The 24,404-nt window shown below is 39.8% G+C and overlaps 1 protein-coding gene across 1 annotated transcript in view; it reads right to left on the bottom strand.

Annotated features, from left to right (window-relative positions):
- Positions 1–24,404, bottom strand: part of XRN2 (5'-3' exoribonuclease 2) — a 49,082-nt gene that overhangs the window by 19,567 nt on the left and 5,111 nt on the right. Inside the window, exons 2-24 of the mRNA XM_054820992.1 lie at positions 23,044–23,171; positions 22,846–22,957; positions 22,481–22,592; positions 21,294–21,352; positions 21,125–21,214; positions 19,943–20,015; positions 19,790–19,840; positions 19,316–19,473; positions 18,819–18,893; positions 18,593–18,726; positions 18,446–18,503; positions 18,252–18,359; positions 17,148–17,192; positions 16,132–16,263; positions 14,662–14,780; positions 11,143–11,278; positions 7,745–7,852; positions 7,576–7,665; positions 6,995–7,067; positions 4,126–4,209; positions 3,216–3,313; positions 3,047–3,126; positions 1,499–1,555 (exon numbers count right to left, since the gene is read on the bottom strand). Of these exons, the coding sequence (XP_054676967.1) occupies positions 1,499–1,555; positions 3,047–3,126; positions 3,216–3,313; positions 4,126–4,209; positions 6,995–7,067; positions 7,576–7,665; positions 7,745–7,852; positions 11,143–11,278; positions 14,662–14,780; positions 16,132–16,263; positions 17,148–17,192; positions 18,252–18,359; positions 18,446–18,503; positions 18,593–18,726; positions 18,819–18,893; positions 19,316–19,473; positions 19,790–19,840; positions 19,943–20,015; positions 21,125–21,214; positions 21,294–21,352; positions 22,481–22,592; positions 22,846–22,957; positions 23,044–23,171 (2,180 nt within the window). The remainder of the gene's footprint in view (positions 1–1,498; positions 1,556–3,046; positions 3,127–3,215; positions 3,314–4,125; positions 4,210–6,994; positions 7,068–7,575; positions 7,666–7,744; positions 7,853–11,142; positions 11,279–14,661; positions 14,781–16,131; positions 16,264–17,147; positions 17,193–18,251; positions 18,360–18,445; positions 18,504–18,592; positions 18,727–18,818; positions 18,894–19,315; positions 19,474–19,789; positions 19,841–19,942; positions 20,016–21,124; positions 21,215–21,293; positions 21,353–22,480; positions 22,593–22,845; positions 22,958–23,043; positions 23,172–24,404) is intronic.

A 24,404-nucleotide genomic window follows, 5' to 3' on the forward strand; every position in this document is an offset into this window, starting at 1 on the left:
TAGTAATAGAGCAAAAAGCGGCCGAAAGCTTAATTTCCGCTGGTAGTTATGTAGCAGTTTGGGTTTGCTCTAGGAAAATTCATCCGCACTCCTAGCAATTCCAATCTCCTGGTGTAAGTATCCAGGTCTCAGGTAGGTCCCACCAGGGACATGTTTGAAGTACATGGCACCAACCTGCTTCCTGTTCTCTCACTACCTACCAGTTGATAGAAAAAACTGCTTGAGATGCCAAGAAAGATAAAAGCAAACAACTAAGCTGTGAGAGAATAATCTCACTCTTCCGGCTGAAATACATCTGGTTTTCAGCAGAGAATGAATGAGACTCGAAGGAAAGAGAATAATGATCCCTTGGAAATCCAGCCAAAGTCACAAGAACTGAAGAGCAGAATCATGACTGCTCATACTATCTCCAGAGACAGGAAGAAAAACCCTTGCAATAGAGAAATGGACAGAAGCGTAAACCAACGTAAACCTGACAGCAGCAGACAGAAAGCCAAAACCTACCTTTAACTCATCACTCAAAGTAACTAAATCCCCATTTCAGAACATCCTTTCTACACTATCCTGACAAGCCACAACTGCAGCCTGGGGATAGCAGTTCTAGTTGAAGCGAGTTATGCCTCCTTGGAGGAAAAAACTACACAGACAGATGACAAGTGATTTTCAGTGTCTCAAGTATCTTACGTGGCTCAAGTGAAAGGTTACAGGCTCAAGCATTACATACCTATTACGTTGTGCCAAATTAAGCGAGAACATACAACACACTAGATCTACAGAAATTTGCTGTCAAGTGCAAGAGTAATTAAAACCTTCTGTGACCACAAGATCTACTCTTGGAAACTCTGCATTGTTTTTTATTCGTTATGAAGTTTCTTCTTATTCTCCCAAACATCACATTCAGGCAAAGTTAGTATTACTCCTTCACTTCTTAAAGACATGAAGCTCATATTCTCAGGCACCCTCTGGGAATTGCTAGGAATAAAAATGGATTAAATTCCTAGAGAGAAAACCCAAGAGCTGGAGGGCTTCCAATCAATACCCAATTCTGTCTTGGAAGCTTACTCTCATGAACATTGGGTTTTCTTTAAAAGGCTCGATACAGACTATAAAGTTCTGTAGGTGTTGCTCTTTGCTTGCCAAAGACCCAGAAGTCCCCAAGAGAAGGCAGGCAGAAAAGCCACAGCAGGGAAGACGAGGTGTTTCTGAAGGGGTGGAACACATCGGGTTTGAGGCACTGAGGAACCACTGTTTTGGACATCCCTGCAGGGCACGCCGCGACATGCACTCTGCTTACCCACCCTAACTTGAGCCCACGGCGTTACAACACAACATCTTGGATTCAGTTCTCACAGAAACCCAGAAACACTTAAAGTAAAAGCTTCAATTTTATTAAGGGATGGATTCTGTTGCAAATTTAACACTACAAAGCACCAGAATAAAATGAGTTTAGATTGCTGCATTTTGTACGCCACTGCATCAAACCCCGGCGCTTCCTTACCTGACTGCAGAGTTTTGTGCAAGATCACGCAGCATTGGAACAGGAGACTCCACTGTCCTGGTAAAGAGAAAAACCTCTGTCAAAATGTCACGTAGCACATTTCTCACCATTTGCTTCACTTTCTGTCTTGCTGCCACTCCTGCTCCTCTGTCAACTAAGCCTGCGACACATAAAAGGGATTTCAAAATTATCCTGCCTTTCCCCTAAATCAAACACTTCTGTAAGCAATGGCATTACTGAATCCTTATTTCTTAATGCCGTTACTTTTGTGTGGATTCTCTAGTGTCTAACAGCGTGTTCACACACTTCCCAGCAGCCTGTTTACAAACCTTGGTGCTATTCTGCCCCTTGGAAAGCTCCCCGTACTGTTGGGATTTGATTGAAACAAGCCGAGAGGTTCTGAGAGGGCAGAAGAAGGCCAGAGACAGACACCATGAAGACACAAACCTTATTTGTGACTCATTTTGTAGTGGCAATATAAATGCCTGCTCATCTTCACAGAATTCCTAGCAAACTACTCCTCTGGGTAAAAAACCACCCATTTCTCACACCCTATCTGGGGAAGACAATACCAGCAGAGTTTTCTTTTTCCTGCATTGCTATTCCCTCCAAGAATAGCTCCTACTTGCTCATATTCTTCACAAGCCATGACAAGAATAGAGAAATGTATATTAGTGAGTGTGACCTAGGATACATTATCTGTCCAACAAAATCGGAGTGTTTGTGCACTTAATGCAAATGAGATACTGAACACCTGCTTATGCCTCTAAGCAAAGTTAGATAAGCGAATGCATATCCTACAATGCGAAGATTACTCTGATAATTTCTCAAACTAAATGCATTATCTAGAAAACAAAAAACATTCGCATTTTTTGTACGCATAGCTGGTAACAGTCCCGAATTTAGCCCTATAGCCTAAATGGAAAATGGCAAAATATATCTATCAATCTGGAATTTTTTTTAATGCAATTAAGATTAGCATATAAAAAGCAGAGTTGTTGGTTTGTTTTTTTTAAACAACATGCACTATTGGAAGTTACATCAGACTGCATTAAATTAACATTCGTACAAAAGCAAAGACGCCAAAACAACATGACCTTACTGAATAAGGCCACTGATCACTACTACTTTTATTACATAGGCCCCTATTAAAGTTCAAACATTACTAAATACATACAAATCAGGCTTTCATAGATGAAATGAGAGATTCATCAGCAATTAAACACACACAGCTCTTTAAAGATCTCTGACACTGCTTTAAAAGCCTAGTTCTGAAATAAAAAAAAAAAATAGGATTGCAGAATGAAAGTTTTGCTTGCTTGGGGGTTTTTTTTGGTTTTTTTTTTTTTTTTTTACATGCGCTGCTGATAATACACACCTAACAGAAACCCTAGGGGAAAGCACGTTTAGCCTTAGAACTAAATGCACCACCTTGTCAGGAGTTTTAGGTTTCTCCTTGTGGGCACAGAGATCTTTTTATTTAAATGCAGCCATAACTGAAGAAGTGTCCTTTAGCACCGAACGACCCATACCAGGAGCCATACTCACTGATCTGGAAGAACGGCATTTTCATTCAGAGTCAGCTTTCCCTGGATTCCATGGCACAGCTCTGGGGGCATATCCACTGGCTATGGAAAAAATCATTTTTCAGCTGAAGCACTTTATTCGACCTCCGCCCTCACCATTTACACAACCCCTAAGAACAAGTACAACCTACCTCTGTATTTTTGGTCTTGTACTGTTCTACAATAAAGTCACAAAGCGGATGGTGCTTTCCAACAAAGAGAACATCCCCACCAAGGCTGTTTCTTCTGCCTAGAAAAGACGTGGAGAATGGGATAAGGGCTCAGAGCAACGAGGGAAGGAAGGAATGCAGCAGACCAGCACACCGTGCTGTTCGCATCTCCACAAAAGCAAAGCTTCCTTGTGATTTAGGAGAAAGCTTTGAACATTTCTTGCTGGAAGGAGTGTGCCTGCCCAGAACAGGATGCCTCTGGTCACGAGGGTAGTGACAGACAGCAAAACAACGGGAACCGTGTGCTCAATGGGAGGAATCTCCCATTTCAAACAGAGTAATGCTGAAGACACAGATAGGCTGAGAAAAAAGCCTGCACCTCCCAAGCAGCTTTACCTACAGGAACCAGCTATTATTTTTGTACAGTGGAGACAGTAACATGTACATAAAAACCGCACGTGAAGCTTCACGTATCGTAACTGGACACAGCCAGCCTACTGGTCAGAGAACAGCAAACACACCTATCAAGTTTTACCATCAACTCTGATCCTGGAAACAGAGTTTATTTTTTTAATTGCAACATGTTCACCTAACAAGTACTTTGACAGTGTACACTGGTAGAAGCTTTTCATATAATTAAGCTGCCATCTAATTTTCAGGTTAAGTCTCATGCAAGTCCACTTCAGTAAAATAAAAGTAAGTGAAAGCTATAAAAACAAGCCCACTGAGGACCATTCTAATTACCAGCACCATCCATGGAGAAGAGGCTACGGCCTGCCGTAATTCAATCCAAGCAAGCATCTATTATACCTTGCTTATTTCGGGTGAAACAGAATATATAACAAGTCACAGAGAATACATCACAATTGCAGCAAAATACCACAATTCTTACTTTCTTCAGGAGTGAGGTCAGGGTAGACTTCTTCCAGGGCAGCTCTAAGGCGTCGCTCATCCACAAATGGCAATAATGCAACACCTAGTAGAACCAAAACATTGGGTTTTCACACTTGTTGGGGAAAAGAGGGAAAAAAAAAAAAAGAAAAAAAGACAACTCTAGCATGGAAAGCTCCAAAAGATTCTTTACCCAAGACACAACTGCTGCATCAATCACGGAAAAGAAAACCCTACATTTCCAGAGGTTGTGACCCTGCAGGCTGTTCAGAGAAAGACAGTTCAGCAGTAGTGCAGGCTGAAAAGGTGAGCTCATCTCCAAGCATCCCTCCTCCCCAGTCCTGGGGAGGCACTGGGAAGCAGTAACCTCCACCCACACCTCCCTCATTCCTCATTTAGGAACACGAGCAGCTCAGTAAGACACTCATCATTTGTCTCATTTGCACAGGTACTCCTCCAACAGAACTCGATGCTACTTTATTCAAATTAATTTATGAAGAGACAACAATGGCAGAAGTCACCCCAACTTCAGTGACGAGGCAATACTGATACTATCCATCAAGGACTATTCATACCAGCTATTAATTTTACTCCAAGATAACATGGAGGCTCTTCTCAGGATCAAAATCCCTCACTAAGCAGCACATCTTGGAGCCCGCTCAATCACATTGGATGAAGCTGGAGAATCACCTTCCCTGGTATGCTCCAGTATAGGTTTTCTTCTATTACGAAATCCAAAAGTGCACTACGAAATGTACTATGAAAAGTCTTCAAAGATTTACTTCTGTCACCCTTATTATCAGTTGGAATCTGGACTTATTAGTTCAGTTTTCTATTTTCTTTCCTTCACCATGAACACTAGAGCTTTTTCTGACCAAGGTGACAGTAAAGGCTCTCTACTAAACCGATACTCATAGTTTCCTATTTGTGCCTGCACAGGTCTACTGGCAGGCAGATCTCAGACACATTTGTCATTGTTCTAACGTACAACGTTCACACAGACTTTGAGCTTCCACAAGCTTGGATTCCCAATCTAAAATTTGGTCTGCCTGAAACACTTTTGCTTCAGAAGTTTAATCTTTACGTGGTAAAACAAATACTACTGTCCTGGAGCTGAAGGAAAGGGGACAACCTAAAACTTTACCTTAAGTGTAATTACACCAGAAGCTCGTACCTTCTCCTAACAAAACCAGTTTGGAACAAGCCACGACTAAAGTGTTAAATAACGTCAGAAGTTTAACTGAATCAGAACATCACATAGCCTACTGTAGAACCGCGAGGAGCAGCAGAGCTGTACAGCCTGCTTTGCCAGCCTCGCCAAACAAGACACCTGCACTGTCCCTGCTCATGAACTATGAGGATAATCTTCACACAGGCTGACTACTGATTTATCAAACACAGCACCAGACCTCAGCCACGTTCAAATTTCACCTGGAACATAACTACTCGTGAAGGGACACAGGGATAAGCCTACCCTGGAAAAGAAACAATTTATTTTCACCTTCACAACACACCAGTGGAATGACACCAAAACCAGAAGCGTTCATAACCCAGGAGATTGCAAAATGGATCAATGCTGAGCTTTCAGAAGCATAAAAACATCTCTAAAAGGAAGATCTTCAAACATTTCATGAAGAGGACAAGGTATAGTAGATGCTTTTTAACAGACAAAGTCTGTACTTCCAGATTGGAAAATATTTCTTGTTTCACAACTGCCTTTTAAGCATGAGAATTCCAGATATTAATCCAGAACAAAGAGTACAGAATGCAATTAAGCATTAAATGAGTCAAAAGTAACAGTACAGGCTGCTGAAAGCATGTGGGAGCTACTTAAAACACGACTGCTTTAGACTGTAGATTTGGTAACTGGACAAAAGGACTAAGGGAAGCTGCCAGACCTGCACTAGGGGTAAGAAAGGGCTTCAAGTCACAGAGGGAAAGCCTGCTATGCAACACATCTCATAATCCCTGGGAATATTTGCTTTGATTTTGGAATGCCTTCCCAAGTAAGATACTCATGTGTCTGACGGTGGCTATTTCCAAACCCAGGTGAGCTGACTTGGGTGGAAGAATCACCGAATGGCTGATGTCAGCAGGAACCTCTGGAGATGGGCTAGTCCACCCTCGCTGCCCAAGCGTGGTCACGGGCTGCTCGGGTGGCCCCAAGCAGGTTGCCCAGGGCCACGTCCTGCTGGGCTTGGAGTATCTCCAAGGACGGAGGCTCCACAACCTCCCTGGGCACTGCATTCCAGTGTCTGACCACCCTCACAGTAAAAATGTGCTTTTTTTATGCTCAGGTGGAATCTCACCTGTTTCATTTTGTGCCCAAATAATTATTTATATCTATAATTGAGATGTTACGCTATTGGCTGAATACCAGATAAAAAGAATGAAAAAACCAGATACAGTATTTACTGCAGCTTCTTCTTTCTTTAGAGAATATTAATTTTAAATTCCTGCCAAATTTTGTATGCATCCAAATATTTCTATATTCCCCAAAGCATTTTTCACAAGGTCCTAATGAGCCACTGATTGAACAGAACAAGATCCATTAATTAAATGCAAAGGAGACAAAAGACAATTACACAGTAAGGCTGATAAAAATAGAAAAATGATTAATCTAGAATGACTACTAATTGCCAATCCTAAATCAGTTACTGAATCATAATTTGTTCTTCACACAAATTTCTTTTCAAAAATATACCTACTGCAAAATACTTCTTCCCCACACCAAGTAACACGTGACCAGTGTGACATGGTGTGTCATGTTCTCACTAAGATAATTTTCCATTTTCTCCCTATTTTTACATAGATTCTTAAGACTGAGGTCAGTATACTATAGCTCAAAAAAAAAAAAATTAAAATTTCACCTTGCCAAGCGTACTTCTTCCCATTTAAATCAATAGCAAAATCTTCAGGGTAGAAGTCAATTATGCTTGATTCCTGTATTCGAGAAAATAAAAAATAATCATTCAAGCCAATTATGAAATGGATTCATAATGCCACGTAGGACTGTACTTTGCAGAGGGTAAGCAAACACAAAGCCAAGGAGGATGCAAAGAATTTGGACTCGTAGAAACGTTGTGCCATTTAAACATGAAGTGTGGTAAGGCACTTCCATTACTTAGAGCATCAAGACAAGAAATTAAGCAGGACAGAATAATTCCAGGTAACTGGATTCAGGTATCTGCTCCCCAGTTAAGTTTTGCGAGGTTTCTATAAGTAAAAAATCTTACAAAAGTGTAGAAATGTCAGAGAATGATTTTTCTCACGGAAATATCTAAATTCAAAGAATCATGTTTAAAGATCTTTGAGGAATCTCTGCAATCTACTAAAAACGTTCCCCCCAGTCTCCATTATTTTTGTGTCTGACGTAAGCAGCAGCAAGTCATGCTCATGTAACTGCAAGACAGCGTAACCTTATGGAAAGGAATACAACAACCATTCTTACCGGATCTGTCATGAGCTTCCTCCACGTTGGTGGCAGAAAATTTCCACTTGCAGCTGGAAATACTCCCATAAGTTGTTCAAGAGGCTTAAACTGTTGAAATTAAACAAGCAGATGTAGGATGCTCCTAACAAGTTGTTAAATCATAAATAAATAAATGAAGACGCCCTACCGGTTTTGAGCCTTTCTCAAAATCTGAAGGCATGTCTGCGATACCCTCAAAGTCTGAGGCAAACGGAGCATAGTGAAAAGGGTAGTACCAGTTCCAGGATGCACAGCCCTGGGGTGGAAAAAATCAGAGAAACAAAATCAAGCAAGTCAGAAAAGTAAACAAAAACAAAAATAAAAATCACGTAGCCCAGCCACTAAAGATGACAAAATTCAGCCCAGCATCAACCAGGAGAAAGAGGAGTCCCCAGGATTAGAAAAGAAAGAGCTCTTGCCTCTAAAGGTACTCTGGACTTCAGGTTGGGACTTAACTTTTCATAGCCAGACTAGAGCGAGTGAGTTCAGTGGGCAGTGAATGGAGACCTCGGGCACCTTCAAAGTACTCTTGCTCTGTGCTAGGTTTGAGTCACTAAGGGAGACAGCCAAAGAGACAGGACCTAGCACCAGAACGACACAAAAGACCTTACAGCAGCATCTTAACCTTAGCTTCAGGACACTGTCACGTACCTCATGCCTTTTTCCTCCCCCTCGAGAAAAAACACACGAGCACGTGCACAAAGTCCAGTAAAACCGAGCACAAAAGTTTCTTGCAGAGAGTAGGAAATCAGAGTCTGTCCATACAGTTAACCAGCCCCCAGGGGCTCAGCTGAGGAGCCTGTAACAACTGGACACATTTTCAACTTGTGTAGAGTTGCTTCCGCATCTCGAATGGGCAGATACGCACAGATAACAGAGAGGAGGAGTTCTCAAGTTCTCTGTAATTGTATAAATGGCAGAATCGTGCCAATCAGAAAGCCATTACAGAGGTCTCGATAGGAACAGAAGTGGTGTTTTTCTGGCAGCACGCAGCTTGCACTACTGCTTTTCAATGCAAAATCCCACCACTAGCTTGGGAACACGGGAGGGGGACCAGAGAACCCTGATATGATTCACACCTTGTAGAGTATAAGTGTGAATAATATTCATTGCAGGTTGAAAAGTATTCTGGTTTTAACTGTTACTCTTCTATTCAGTGCAAGCACTAACACACACTTTGAGTAACATTTTGCTTTTCCCTTCTTATTCTTCTGTCTTGAATGTTGGGAAATATAAAGTGCATTCACTTGAAAAAGGCAAAACAATCCTTAGAAAGGAGAAAATAAACTCAAAACAGGTCAGAACACAATGCACTTTGTAAAGGAAATGTGGCTCTAGAAGGTCTAAGTCAAGTTTTCACCTCCTCAGCTATTTTTCTTAGCAGTTCCACTTGATACAAAAGCCTACTATTTTGACTTCCAATTCCAAATAAGTAAATGTCAATGAGGCTCCTCCAGTGATATTTTTGGTATAAAATTACAGAGACTGTAATTATTAGATGTAATTCTTCAGATGGTTTCAGTTTGTTTCAAAAGCCAGGTGGATTGGTTTGTTTTTTGGGTTTGTTTTTTTTTTTTCCCCTCTCTTCTTTTCTCTCCAAACAGATGTTCCCACTAGTGGAACACACTCTGCATTATTAGCTTTTTATAAGAATAGAAAAGCACATAATGTATTCTGTCAGAAGTTTTATGGACAGTGAGCAATAGCTATCGGAAGTAATTCTTACTATGGTAAAAGAAAAAAAACCCCAACACCCCAAACCTAACTCTGCCCCCCCCAAACCCTCAATTTTGAAATTCCCCAATCCAACATATTCCTAATCTGACTTCCACATGGGCAGAAAGTGATTTGACTGCTGCTCCATAGCAATTCATGTGCAGCAGGTTACACTATCTTGCCTACACATGGCTCTGTTACGAAGTACAAACAGCAGCACGTGCAAGTATTCAATTTCTGCACTATTTTAAGTCTGCAATGTAATTTTTATAAGGTCTAGAGAGAGACTTGCCTTCTTTTAGAGTAATTGCAAGATGAAGCAAAACCAAAGCCCTAAACATTTGTGTACTTCCATCAAGTTTTCCTTTGGAACATCACTAAAACAGAAAACGTTTTCTGTACAGTCACTGTTCCTTGAGGTCTTATTGGCACTCCTCGATTTCCTCGAGAGCATTTGGGTCCTGCCTGAAGTTGTTGTCAACCTCACTGATTTATTTTCTTTGCAGCTGTAATCATCTATCACTTCTATACGCATCAGTAATTTCAGCTGGAACGTCTACAACCTCAGAAGGACAAGGAGTCACCTACATGTATCTCATTAACTACATTGGTTTTACAAGCTAAACTAACGAGTGCTGCACAGGGCCTTGCCCATACCGGTTTAAGTTCAGAACATGCCCATCTTCCAGCACCTCTACATTTAAAGCCACAAATGTCCCAAAGAGCAGACGGAAATGCGCCCCCAATTTGAATAGCTATAAAGGACACAACGATGTCTGCACAAGGCCACGGCCAATGAACGCACACCCTGTGCACATTTCTTTGGATAAAACAAACTTAATTTTACAATCTTCAAATGAGTATAAATATTTTGGTCACCTTGTAAACATCATGTCAGTTTTGGCCTTTACCGAGCCCTTCAGTTTCCTTTAAGAGCCAGGCTGCCTTTCGCAGCACTCTCCTGCACATCAACTGCACCAGACCTGCAAACCTGAAACTCTACGATTTCCGTAACGTGCAAGTCAGAGCCCAAACTCAACTAGTTTATATAGTGCAAGGGAAAGAAACACGCTCCCTTTTTGTTCCAAGGAGGGGGGGAAAAGCACACGTTAAAATAAACTAACTAAGAGCACGGTGTTTTGCAGGCATGTGAGGTATTGCCCTGTGTTGGACAGGTGTGAGCCACCAATGAAAAACGTGCAGTTTTATCAACATGGCACCGCGTTCAAGCTGCAAAGCCCTGCCGAGACAGATGAACTTCATCGGCTCGAGCACATTCTGTTCCCAGGTCACACATGAAATACAACTTACTTTGTCTTCAGGGCACGAAACTAGTTATTAACCATCGGTGCAACAAACCCCAACATGTCTAACTAATCTCTTGCCAATCTGACATCTCAATTATCAAAAGATTTAAATCAGATACAGATTACTTCAATCAGAATACACTGCATAGAACATCATTACAATCTATGGAGGAGACTGACAACTCTTCCTTTCAAATTCTTACTAGCATTTCACAGGCTTTGTCCTTTGTTCACTCATTTAGTCATCTGCAATTTCCCTATGCATGGCTATGTATTGCAAAGGAAAAACAGGCATCAGTCCTTAATAAACTAATAAGCGCCATTACTGTATGTGAGAAACAAAAACTGCATTCAAATCTTGAGCGTCAAATAGAATAGATGCTCATGTTTTATATCTAAAAAAAAAAAAAAAAAAAGCACTGCTTTTCAAAAAATAAGCAGTGGATAATTATTATTTCCTGAAAAGAAATAGAGTGCAGACACAAAAGAAAACTGAAGTTTCAGCAAAGAAATTTTTAAGTACCTGGTAATAGTATCTGAGAACCCAGCAGAGCCCTTCCACATAGGACTGTACAACTTTACGACGAAATTTCTCATCAGATGCATCAACATCAAATTTGTTTTTATAGTAGCGCTGTTTCCAACCAGTTTCCCATAACCTGCATAACAACACAAACAGAAGTCAATAATGTTAGTATAGGCACATTTACATATCTGAATTAAAATATAAGCCAAAGGCACTTGCTACTTCAATTCCTGTTTTATACAATTTAAGTGAAAGCATAAAAACTGATACTCAACAGCAAGGAAATAAAATTTGATGGTTGGCATCACAGAAAATCCAGATGAAATTCTGAAGCTGCCATCCCAATAAATACACCTTCAAAGTACTCATTTGGAGCAGGGCAGATTTTCAAACGTCTGCCCGCGGCTGTCAGGGTTTTTCAAAACAGTATTGCTCCTAGTCAGCAATTTCACCTTTCTTATCAGGAATCTACTACCAAAAGTGCCACTTAAACTTTGTTCTTTAACTCCTCCAACCATCGGAAAGAGAACGAACTCTCCCCCTTCCTTATTTTGTTTAATCTACCTAGGCCAAAAATCTTTATCTTACTGGAATACCACACCACATCAAGTTCATTCCTCTATTGTTAATACCCCTCTCAAGTAGAAAAGTGGTAACAGTTTCCCTGCAACTCAAAATAAAAAGTAAACAAATAAATAATAATAAGCAGCAGCAGTTGATTCCTATATTCTATTGCTGTTCAGACAAGCTATGATTACCAGCAGAATTATCTGCAACTCAGGAGTCCCGTGCTTGCTGACTCCCATCAGATGCGTTCCATCTTACAGAGGGATTTTCAATCTTTCATGCCAGAGATTGCTGTTTTGGCTCCAACAGCCACCTCAGACACTATTTATCCTCACTTCAGAGAGCTCCCCCTTATGTCTGTCTACGGATGGGGCAGGGGAAAACACCCACTTGCTCATCTTTGACAAACATCTGAAGCCCTCAGTTGGGAAGTATAATGTCAGGAAACAAGTGGATAGTGCGCTATATTGTGCCACATCTCAAGCAAGAATATTCTGTGAAGATCAATGGTAAACACAGACCATAGGCTCCTCCGAAAACTGAAAAAACAGGGAGAATACAGCTGTGGTGGGCATGGGCAGCAGCAGGAATCGCTGCCTACGGACTCCAGAGCTTTTCTCCTTGGGCATTTTATCTGCTCACGACATCTGCTGTGTTCCCTGTCACTCAGTAGGTGACATGTCGGTTTTGAGAGAAGTGCTGTGCCACAAGCAAGGAGCTACGTGTATGCACATAAAGCTTAAAGTTGTTAGTCCTAACAGACAGGATGTAATCCTGGGGAGAATTCCAGTTCAATTCAGAGACTGCCATCTAAAACAGTAGCTTAAGTAACAGAAAGATTAAGCTCTACTTAACATTTGGTTCAGTCACGATATTACGCTTCAGAACTGTCCTCCATCACAAAACTATCTGGGTTGGTTTTTGTCTGTTTGTTGTGTTTGGGTTTTGTTTGTAATTTAAAGCTATTATTCACCACAGTGCATGCATTTTATACACACATCTCACAGTTCATCTGTAATGAACTAGAGTATTCAAGCAAACTAGAGTAAAGCAAATTACAAATCCGATTTAGAAACTGGTCAAATCAGGTAAACCTTTAATAATAATTATTAATTTTTTTAACAGAATTTTATTCTCAATTCAAAACTTGGCATTGATTGGCACATCTGAAAATCACCATGCAAGATCCCTTTCCACACAGGCTGTATGTAAGTTACATACAGAATGTAAAGCACACAAGGAACCTGCGAGGTCAAACTCAGACTTGTCAGAATCTCATAGTGCAATAAATACAGCGTGGGAAGCCTGTAAGACAGAGCAAAGACTGATTTCTGCTTTTTTTTTTTTTTTTTTTTTTTCAACAATGCATACCCTTTTGATTTTGCAAAAAGGATCTTCCCTTGCTTCCGTTTCAAGTTGGTTGCCCAGTACAGGGACACTTTTTAAAATCTGACCTGAGCTAGTTCAAAGATGATTCAAACTGATGAGGAGGTAGAGAAACCAAGAGATGTCGTCAAGCCTTGAAGAAAGCCAGGTGAGCAAGCACAGAGCTACTTGTGCTAAAGTCTGAAAGGACAGAGTCAAGAACATCTGCAGTCCGTATGCATCTGACCCTAGGAGCTCCCTGGCAGCTAGACACTTGCTTAAGTTTCAAAAACCTCTTCTGTAAGATAACAAAAACCAATCTGCCAGCTGACTAGAACTATTTGTTCTAGTTTTAAAGTCATCCTAAAGACAAAATAGATTTTTGCAAACAACTTTGTTCCATCTAGTACATTTATGCAGTTGGTTTTGCTTACAATAAAAAGCATAAAATTATTTTCCTGTCAGAAAAGGATTTGAGTAAATATTCTGAGCTACCAAAGAGCTTAGATAACTGCAAATGTAGCATATCCTTTTGCTTGACAATACCAACCCTGACAAAACTAATGCTACTTGTAAATCAACATGGTTCATTCACACTAGTTGCTATAAAACTGTTAACACTTCTTTTAAAACCTCTGCCAAAATTCAAGTGGAAAACAACATTCAAATTTATCCTGATTTTAGATAGAAATTCTGCTTGATTTAAAAAAACCAACAAAACCAACCACCAAACACAAAATCATTCAGATCTGCACATACAGGAAAGAAAATAACAATGAGAGCTAGAAAATCTGATATTGGAAGATCTGATGGGCTAGATGTCACAAAAATGTCACAACAACAGTGCCGGACTAGTGATCAGTTCTTCACAATGAAGTAACCCTTATTGTTTTCCCATGTCCACCTATGTCCCTTGACTCTACAGGAAAAAAACCCCCAAACTACTGGTTGCATTTATCAATGCAGAACCCTTAACAAAAAATTATAAGGGCCTTCACTCTTCACTTAAAGGGCAAAAGCTTGATTTAAACCTTCGATAAATGCGGACTCACTGGTAATTCACTGACAGTTAATTCCCATAAAATTCCCATCCCTTAATCATCTAGGGATCAGCCGTCCCAAGACATTTCAAAAACTCGTCACAGACAAAACAGGGCCTGCTACAAATCAAAGATGGAGGAAAACATATCGCGACGGTCAGAATAATGCTGCGCACGTGGACGTAACTGAATGTTATGGGTTAAACAGCACAAAAATTCAACTGCAAACCAGCGGCATTCAGCTCACATAATCAAAGCTGAACAGTACATGTCTAGCCAATCTAGGGCTTGGTCTCAAAGGGAGTAGTGGCTTGGAGGATGAAAACCTGCACGCATACTAATCTAGATACTTAGATTTAACAGCTATAGCTTACACATCTCACTGGAATTTACTGAATATTCTAAGCCTCCACATTAATTACCGGTGGATAAAAAGATCATAGAAAAGCATCTGAAGGCACTGCTGCTCTAAGCTAAATGGCATTAATTAGACTGCATCTATTTCAGCAATTTGCTAACAAAGTGCTACAAAAAACGGCTTCACCTGATATTATCCTCTGGCTCAGGTTCACTGTCACTATCTTCAGCTTTTCGCTTAATTCCTCCTGCCAGGGATGGGCTGCCATCAGAAGTCAGGCTGGTATTTGGAGATGATGAAGTTGTCTAGGGTCAGAATTATTACAGATAAATAGAGGGGAGGGGGGGAAGGATTGATTAGGCATTTTAAATTCAAGTTAAAATTAACAGCTTTGTGATAATCGCATGCATTATTTTCAGCTCCCCCAGAACTCAAGGCAAAAGCTATACAACCCTTAAACTATTAAGTCAAGTAGCAAAAGAAAGGAAGAACCCATCTTTGTACTAAAAGGCAGGCATTGATACATATAGGCAAAAAGTTCATTGTATTTGAGAAGGAAAAAGATGCAATAAACAAGATAGTATAAGTTGATAAAACATGCCATTTTTGATGCACATTCCAGTTTTTGAATACAACTGTTTTCCTGGTCCTACCCCTTATGTTACAACTTCATTTTACAGTAACAGCAAAAAATGTATATGCAGACTACTGTAAAAATGCTGCTTGTAATTCAGACCTGGCAGAAATACTCTAAGTTTGTTCACAACTGATCTTTTAAACCCCTTTCCAATTTACCTATTTTAGTATTACAGAGTCTAAAAGAAACTTCTCCCATTCCGTAAAGGAACTGATTGGCTTAACCCACGTGCAAAAGTTCTGAGATTAAAAGGGAAGAAGAGCAGAAATTATACTTTGAAACAGCATATTGTATTTATTTAGACTTAAGAGACAGAACACACATCTTTGTGATGAAATGGACCTTTAATTTGTTCATTGTTTGGATGAAGATTTATGCCCAGAAAGAAAATATTCGTCATTAATTGTTATTTAAATTTAACAATTAAGTATTCTAACAGAGCAATGAACTTATATCCAGTCTTCCCTCACTTTCTGACACCTTTCCAAAAACTTCACCCAAGTTTCTCTTCTTCCCAGACAAAAGTGAAAGCAGCTGACAAACACGTAGCTATGCAAATCACAAATTTCCAAAACACAGATATCTATGTCTGTGTGCGTATACAAATTCCAAAGACAATATTAAAACATTAAAAGACCTCCAGCTCAGGCACTTGGTCTGTGTCTCTCGCAAACCTCCTGAGGAATTTCCCAAACCTCTGCTCACGAGGTTTGACCCACAAGTGCCAAACAAGGTTGGGGGAAGAGCTACCGTACGCAACTCAGATGCGTTCACCTCACACTTGCCCTCCCAGAACTATGTAACAAGCAGTATCATACCAAACATTAAAATAAAAGAACACTATTTTATTCAAGTAGTCTCACAAAAATTAGTTATTAAAAGCCACTTGCCTGAAAAATAAATTGTCTGGTGTCTGCTTTTCAAGAAAGCTTGATGGGGGAGAGAAAAGGGTGTCCAGAGTAACACAGGATGCGATTATTTCCCCTTCTATGTGTAAATACCTTTGAACATCTACTTACAGAATTCTGTCTGTCGTGCATTCTCATCTCAAAGGCGGCTTGTCTAGGGTTACTGATTGCCTGAGGACTAGATCGATTTCCCAGAGCTTGAGGGGAAAACTGGCCACCAGGAATAAAAGAAGGCTGATCCCTCTAAAAGATAAATATATACAAGTATACTGAAAAAGCTGTGTAATCTCCACAGCAGTGTGATGATGCTCTCTCACAATTTTCAGATTAACATGTTATATAAACCAAGCATAATTTACTCACAGTTCAGCTTAACTTAGTTATGTTTAACCATCTCAACCAGACATGACACTTACAAGCGAGACTCATATTCCTATAATTTGTTAAGCTCTTTAAAAAACAAAACAAAACCAAACCAACCAAACCCTGTGTTTTGTGCCCATGTTCTTTCTATGTGGGCTGAACGGCAGTTTTTTGGGGGAAGTGAGACTTCATCTAACTTACTGGGAAGAACGTATTCTTTGTAAGCAAAGTGAATAACCTCTGCCACTCTAATAAGAGATAGTCAGAAAATACATAATTTAAAAAATAAATGCAAAGTCTAGATAGTACTCAGAGTGGGGATGCGATCAGCAAATCCATTTAATGCAAACTGGTATACGTATTTAAACCTAAACTGTCACGCTAAACTCCACTGCCCTCAGCAATACAATTGCTGGGAAGACTTGTGTCAATGCATGGAAAAACAATTCCTGTACAGTGACCATGCTGAAGCGTCACTAAATAATCACTAAGGTGCAGATTTGCATAGATTTGAAGGACACAACACACAGCTATCACTGAGCACATTCAGCGCTCTCTCTCCTTTCCCTTTTAAGAAACCTTTAATAGGCAATTCCTCCTTTCAAAGCTCCAGTCTACAAAAAGCCATGAAAAATCCCTTTAAAATAGTTTACACACAGGCCAGAAATTATTACAACCGCAGTTTCAACCCGCACATCTGCTGAAAGCTATAGTGTACGCTTCAATTCTTGCGAGCTTTTCCATTGTGAAAGGAATTAATTTACCTTCATTCTTTTTCTTTTTTCTTTTTGCCGTCTTTTAAAGTTATCCTAAACAGAGAATAAGGAGAAATAAGGTCAAGCATACAGATTTCTTGGAAAAGTCAGTCATTATAATCCTCTACTGATCGGAAGGCCGTAAGGTTTTTACGTAATGTTCTGAATAAGATGCAATTCTTGTGTCTGTATATCCAACGGAAATGGGATAAAATTTTCTACCCTACCCTGAAAACCTATGGGGGGAAAAAAAGTAGCTGTGTATTCAAAGCCCCACAATTTCAGTACTGACTTGTATCACCTACTAAGTTTAGCTACAGCCTTACTTCAAGGTGACAGCAGTATCAAAGGACACAAGCTCCTTTCCTGCACTGGAACAGTTGCCAAAAAAGACAGATATTCAAATTCTGGAAACAGAAAACAAGAGGCTCAAGGAAAGATATTTCTTATTCTTGGGCCATGAAAACTTGAACATTGAACTGGCATTTCCACTCCAAGAGAGGTGCAGGCGGGGGCAGTTATAAACAAAGCATTTTACCAGCACTGGCACAGTATTTTTTGACTGGAAAGTAAATAGAATTCTGCTCTTTCTTTCACAAGGTGTTTTATCTCCCATACTTAACAAATAAACTGGACTATGTCTGCACAAAACTGCAGAGACAGACCAAAAGAACAACAATTTATGGACACATTTCAAATGGTGGGAGGTGCTGCAAGGCAAGAACACGCTTGGAATTCAAATGGAGTGTTTCACCCCTGCTCGTGGCCTGCACTTCCACAGGTTGCAGCAAATTACAAAACAATTCCCTCCTCACTTTTCAGAGCGGCTATTCAAAAAGCTGCAGGCAGTAACAGAACTCACATGCAGTTTTCATTTTGCTATTACTTGGGATAACAATCAAACAGGCCCTGCAGTCCAGGAAAAAGAAAATCAACTGGAAGCATACAATTCTTTTGTGAGTACAGAGGAATTCATTAGAGATTATAACAAAAAAAATTGCAAAGTTTGTGGGTTTTCTTCTTTTTCTGTTAAAGGAGTGTCACAGTCTAACAATAAGGTATGTGATAAAAAACCAAAATCTAAGAGTGTAACAAAAAAAAATAAAAAATTACATCGTCATCTTTTCTCTTTTTGAAAATACTGTCTTCAACTTCTCCAACAGCTAACATGATCATCTGGACCCGCTGTAGGTTGACAAAACCACTTTCTGTGAGGTATCCCTGCAAATTAGAAAATAATATAGTTGAAAAACAAGCCTAGTTTTGTAGCAAGTAGATATTTCTAAAGAAAAAGCAGAAAAATTTACCCCGGTTTTGTGCACCACGTTTTTATATATGTTAACCAAGCGATCAATTGCTCCCTCCCTAAAAAACAAAAGCAAGCATGAGATTCTTATCATTTAAAACCACAGTAGGTATACTTGCAGGAAAAGAAAACATATATTCTCATCTACCTGATCTCCAAAGATGGCAGATGAGGAAGAAAGTCATTTCCCACAAAGAAGCACATAAAGACCCAGTCATCAACACTTCTTTCAAAATCAAAAGTGAAAGGCAAACTGGCCATAGTGAGCTCTCTTTCCAAATACTGCAACACACAAAAGGACATTAGAAAACACTGCTTAAGGAGTTTTAAAACGCTATTTATAGAAAGCGGATATAGTAACTGCTTCAACATACCTCCCGCAAAACACATAATCGGATGAAGATGAATTCTTGTTCAGCGAAAGGAAGGCTGTCGGCAAACTGATCGTGCTGAAGTGAAAGGAAAGAGTTGCATTACATCCAAGCTCACCTTGGAAGTTTCTCCAGCTCAACTTTAAAGGTTAACTTTGAGAGGGGTTAAGAAGCCTACAGGTACAGTTTCTCAAGTTCTTATGCCAAGCGTGCATTTTGCTACTTTGCATGTCTCTGAAGTTACTGATCGTTTTCTCTTGCCGATGAAAAAAACACCACCACCACACCACAAGTGAGGATATTTGGTTTGGCATAATATTTTTGTGCTACAGAAGTACAATTTTTACTTATTTATATAACAGGAAAGCCAAGCAATTCCAATAATAAAATCTGTGTTATGTTTCAGCCAAAACCAACAGCAAGAGCAATTTGAGGATCTCATTAAAACCTAAATTATCTTATAAATAAAAAAGAATTTCTAGATATAGCAAAATTCTTACCTTGCCTTGCTTTTCTCTGGGCAAACCTTGGCAATCCTTAACCTCATGACCCATCTGGTTACAAAGAGCACATGGCTTGGGTTTATTTGGTTTAAACTCTTCCCTAATTATAGTGAAGTTTGGTTCATGCGTAGCTAAACCAAGCATAATCAGATCAGCTACCAATCAAAAGAGAAGAATAAAATTAATGAAGGATCAACATTATTAAGCTTTTTTTTTTTTTTTAAAGAAATTTAAAAACAAAGTACATTCTACCTTAAGTAAGTGTGAACACACACATGTGCTTACCCACAAATTACCCAGGCAGCAGGGCCAGATCTTTCCCCATACATTACACAGAGCTTTCCAAAACCAACACACACACTGGATTATTTACACAAATACAAGTGAAAGCCTAAAAACTATGGCCCAACTCAATCACAAAACAGCCTGAGAAAGCTTAACAGGACATACTGCTAGCAAAAGAGAACTCACCATCAGCCCCACACAGACAGTGATGGGTGTTTGGGTCATGGTTTGGTTGAGCTATACAGAAGAAAATTACATTTAGTCAAAGTCATGCAAAATAAATTATTACTGACCACACCTTAAATTAAAATAAAATGTTCTCATTTGTGTGAATTTTACCTCTTTGTCTTCTAATGTAATCCATGATTTTATGTTCACCTTCACCAGGAGCACTAGCATCAGACAAAATAACCTGCAAAACATTTAAATTATGTGAACAATTTATGCCACCACAGGAAAAAAAAACAAACACCAAGCAACTTAAATAGTTCATATGCTGACTCTGACTTATGAATACTTGAAATTCTAATTTGTAGTTTTAACTAAATGAAATGATTTAAGAGTTTGGAACAAATGAACAGACCTTCATTTTTCTCTAAGAATTCTAGGGTGAAGCTGACCTATTGATTCAAATACCACTGAAATTACCCCACCATTAACTAACATATTTGAAGTTTCCTGATAAATTATCAGGGCAGTCGAAATATGCACTAGAGAACTTAGAGGTAAAGCAGACATATGCCCACTTCCCCTTAGACCTTCTAAACTCACAGATATGCTGATACATTATCACGTGGTACACTTCCTTACACTGATGTCCAGGTGAGCATTAGCATTCATAAAACTCGTGTCTAATGGAGGGAATTAAGCAGAGTCAACTGCCCTCTAATTAGGCCACTTTAACAGCCAACTTATGGAAAATAAAACACAGACAGCTGCGTCTGAGAAGACTGACTATTCTGCCCTCTCATACAGAGCAAACACAGGGTTGTCAGAAACGAAACTGAGTGACAGGGAGCGGAGTGGTTGAAGAACAGGAGGAGAGAATTTTAAAGTCCTGAAAGGCAAGAAAAGCAATATGTATTATTTTTGTTGCCTGTCATCTGTTGTCTCTATCATTAGAGTAACAGAGAAAATGAGAAAATGTAGCCTACCTGAGGTAGCAACCTCAGGCAGTTAAAAAAGAAGTAGTGAAAAGAATACATATACAACGTATCTTGACACTTTTCTCCAAGAGAGGAAAAAGTATTCCTAAAACTCTGCCTCCCATTATATCAAATTGTGGCTTCTACTATCAAATCTTTTCATTGCTGTTAAGCGAAATCAAAACAAACGGTGCTGTTAGGTTGCGTTATCGGGATGAAATGTATTTCTGAAGAACGTGCAAGTTGGTCCATTATTAACAACAGCACAGTGCCAGATGATGAGACAAATCTGTTAAATTTATACCCTTCAATCATATCCCAACCCAGCCCAACAGATCACCTTAATTTTCCTGAAGTATGAATCCGCAAAACTTACTGTCAAATTTTTCCACCCTGGGTCGCTGTTCAAACGGTCAGCAATGTAATAGCGGAGACATTTAGCAAGATTGTCCATAAACTCAGTTCCCTAAAAAGTGACGGAAGAAAATAAATTAAACCTTCATTCAGACACTGGCAATTGCTGGTTGAAGTGCAAGATTACTTACCGGGGTAATACAGTTGCTGTCAAATCTCTCTTTCACTTCTTCTGGAGGAAGAATGCCACCTAGAGCAATAAAAACATTTAACAGAAGTAAATCAATATGGAACATTAAAAGCTTTTTTTTGCATGACAAAACCCCAGATGGCTCCCCTGATAACAATTAACACTTATTGAAAATTAGTTTATTTAAAAAAACAAACAAAACCCAACCGAACAACAAAACTAAACTAGCTCTTACCATTATACTATCTCCATCTTAAAATAAGGTGTTAGTACATTTACAAACATTGTTACTTCAGAAAAGTGATTTCACTACCTATTCTGTCAAACGACTGTGAAAGAAATCTCAAAAAACTAAGCTTGCTAAGTTAGATAAAACATGAGGAAATAATTATTTTCTTACATATTCTCCCCTATGCTTCCACTATCTATTCACTTGGGCTCACAAACAGGGTTACACCAACTTCTCTCATCTCTGAGCTTCATAAAGGGTCTTCGCAGTCTAGAAACGCTACAGGAAGAAATGTTAAAAAAGTCTTTGTCCTCCCTTTTTAATCTCTAACGAGGTTACACAACGGCCCTCTCACTTGGGCTACAGCATTCATTCCTCCTACACAGTCACCTGAATTAATCGCTCCAGCCCAGACAGCATGCTTCATCTACACACACTCCTTTCACTCGAGTCATGTCACTGTCACCCTTAGAAAGTTGTGTTGACTTTGTTTCCTCACTGAGTTTAGAGCTTCCACTGTCAAGTAACTACCCTTGCTCGTAGTTCACTACTCCTGTGCTACAGTATTTTCATTTGATCCCTGCTTTTAAGCCTCAATTCCCCTTTCATCAACCCTACAAATTTGCACTTCCTTCCATAAGAGTTTTGGTTAGTTTGCCACTACTACGTTTATCACTGCCTTTCTGTTCAATTTTTTTTCTACAGGAATTAAGAGTACTCAACACAAATCCAGTTCAGGCAAGAGACAGAAAAAAAGAAGTGATATGTTGTTTTATCTTAGTTCTTAACTTTGGAAAACACAGATCCATCCCTCTAGGCTTGCAATCCCCTCCTCCTCCTAGGAATGCCCAGACAAATATCCACAGAGGCAGACATCCCTTTTCTAACCCCTACTGAAGCTTTCAGAACCAACAAGGTGACCATCACTTGAAAAACCTCAGATATGGCCGCAGTTCTACCTTTTGCCAGAATTTCTTGTCTGATTTTTTGCTTCTCTTCAGCAGCTTCCATGCCCTCCTTTGATGCTCTGAATCTTCTTGACCGCTGTTGATTCATTTTTGCACGTGGAGCCTAAGAAAAGGTATCATAATGCTTGGTTCAGTTACCGCATCTAGACAAGTGCTTTCTTTCTGGACAAATCTCTTGAAATTGGCCAGTCTGTGACTATACAACTATTTAACAAGACGTCAGCCTAAACTGTAATCAAAACAGGGATTCCCGTTGTCCCTCCTTCCGTTGTGGCACCACCAGGATCTTACGAGACCGGATGGCATCTATCCTAAATTTACAGCCGTTACTGTGAACTAAATATATCAATACTTACTACTCCGTCTATAGCCATGTAAAGAAGTCGCCTTGGTCTCACAATGTTGAAGATCCTGTCAATATACTCAAAAATCGCAACCATCATTTCATCTTCATTTTTGGGTGCTGGCCTAAAACATAGAGCATTCAATTTAACATCTGAGATGCTATCAATAAACCCTATAAAACCCTGTAAAGAGACAAAAGACTGCCTTACTTGTCCTCTGGATGTGTACAAGGGTGAATTATACCATTCATATCCAAATACAGGTTATCAAACTCCACCTCATTAGGGTTTGGTTTGCTTGTATCAATTGGAGCCTTGATGCCATTGCACTCCTTAGCCTGTGAACATAGTTGAAACAAATATTTCAGTACTTGATTAGAGAAGTATCACAAATAACCAGAGTTGGTCAATGTACAGACTCATAAAATTGGTTTGGGTTTTTTCCAAGGGTAGTAGAAAAAAAAAGACAGCAACAAGCTACCCACATAATTACCTCAAGATGCACACTTACACTATTAAAGTAGTGCTTTTTTTTTTTTAGATGTTTATAAATTAGCACACTAGAAGATATGATGAGTTACAGGAGAGTTTGGTTCATTCCTGCTGATTGGCATGTATTATAAACCAGAAGTTTCCATACCTCACATTATTCAAGCAAGCAATTCCTTTTACTGCCAGGGCCATGCTGACTCCCTCAAAATTTAGCAAAGGGACTTCAAAGTTTATAACGCGATGCTGTAACTTTAACATGACAACCAAGAAGCATCAAAATCTTTCTCCTTTAAAACCATAGTTCCCCAGACTGACACATCCGACCAAGCGCGCACCTCTGCCTTTTCCCACTGCAGTCCCCTGTTTAGGTCACACACAGAGCTGGGGAGGTAGACAGTAAAAGCAATTCACCTATGGCTGATGACATATGGGAGCCCGGCTGATGACGTGACAAGCTCCGAAAGTATATCGGCGCGTCTTGGTGAGCAAAGGGCAACGAGATTTAACTAGAAAAAGGACTTTTCCCAGATTCCTCTACAGAAAGGAAGGAGATCCTTTCAGATCCCACCAGCGAAATCTCCAATCTGGGTATGCACATATTACTTTTCTTGCTGGCTATCAAATGCACTGAGATGCTCAAACCCTGGACTCTTCCACTCCTGCCTCCGAGTTTGTCCCGTGGGTATATTTGAAACGCTAAATAAAATCCAGTCCTTACCATCCACTTCTGCAAATAAGTAAACTTTTGACTCGAACGCTTCGCCTCCTCTACGCCAGTGCTTTTCCTACTGCCAGGCTGACGCCTACCGAACGTGAAACCCAGGCCACAGTGCGGATGGCAAACGTGATGCTAAATTACAATCGACCTGAACCACCTATAGCCACCTATGTCGCTGTGCTTCCTCGGCATTCTCTAACACTTACAACAAGCTCCACAAGGTAAACGCAGAAGTGCCAAGAAAACAAATCTCAGCTGAACTGGAGGTAGTAAACAATCCCACGTTACTTTGCGTATGCTGCCACGTCAGTGACAGGTAACTACCGAGGTGAAGAGAACAGTCTCCAATCAGCCCCAGAGC

Source organism: Grus americana, chromosome 3 (genome assembly GCF_028858705.1).
Source record: "Grus americana isolate bGruAme1 chromosome 3, bGruAme1.mat, whole genome shotgun sequence".
NCBI lineage: Eukaryota > Metazoa > Chordata > Aves > Gruiformes > Gruidae > Grus > Grus americana.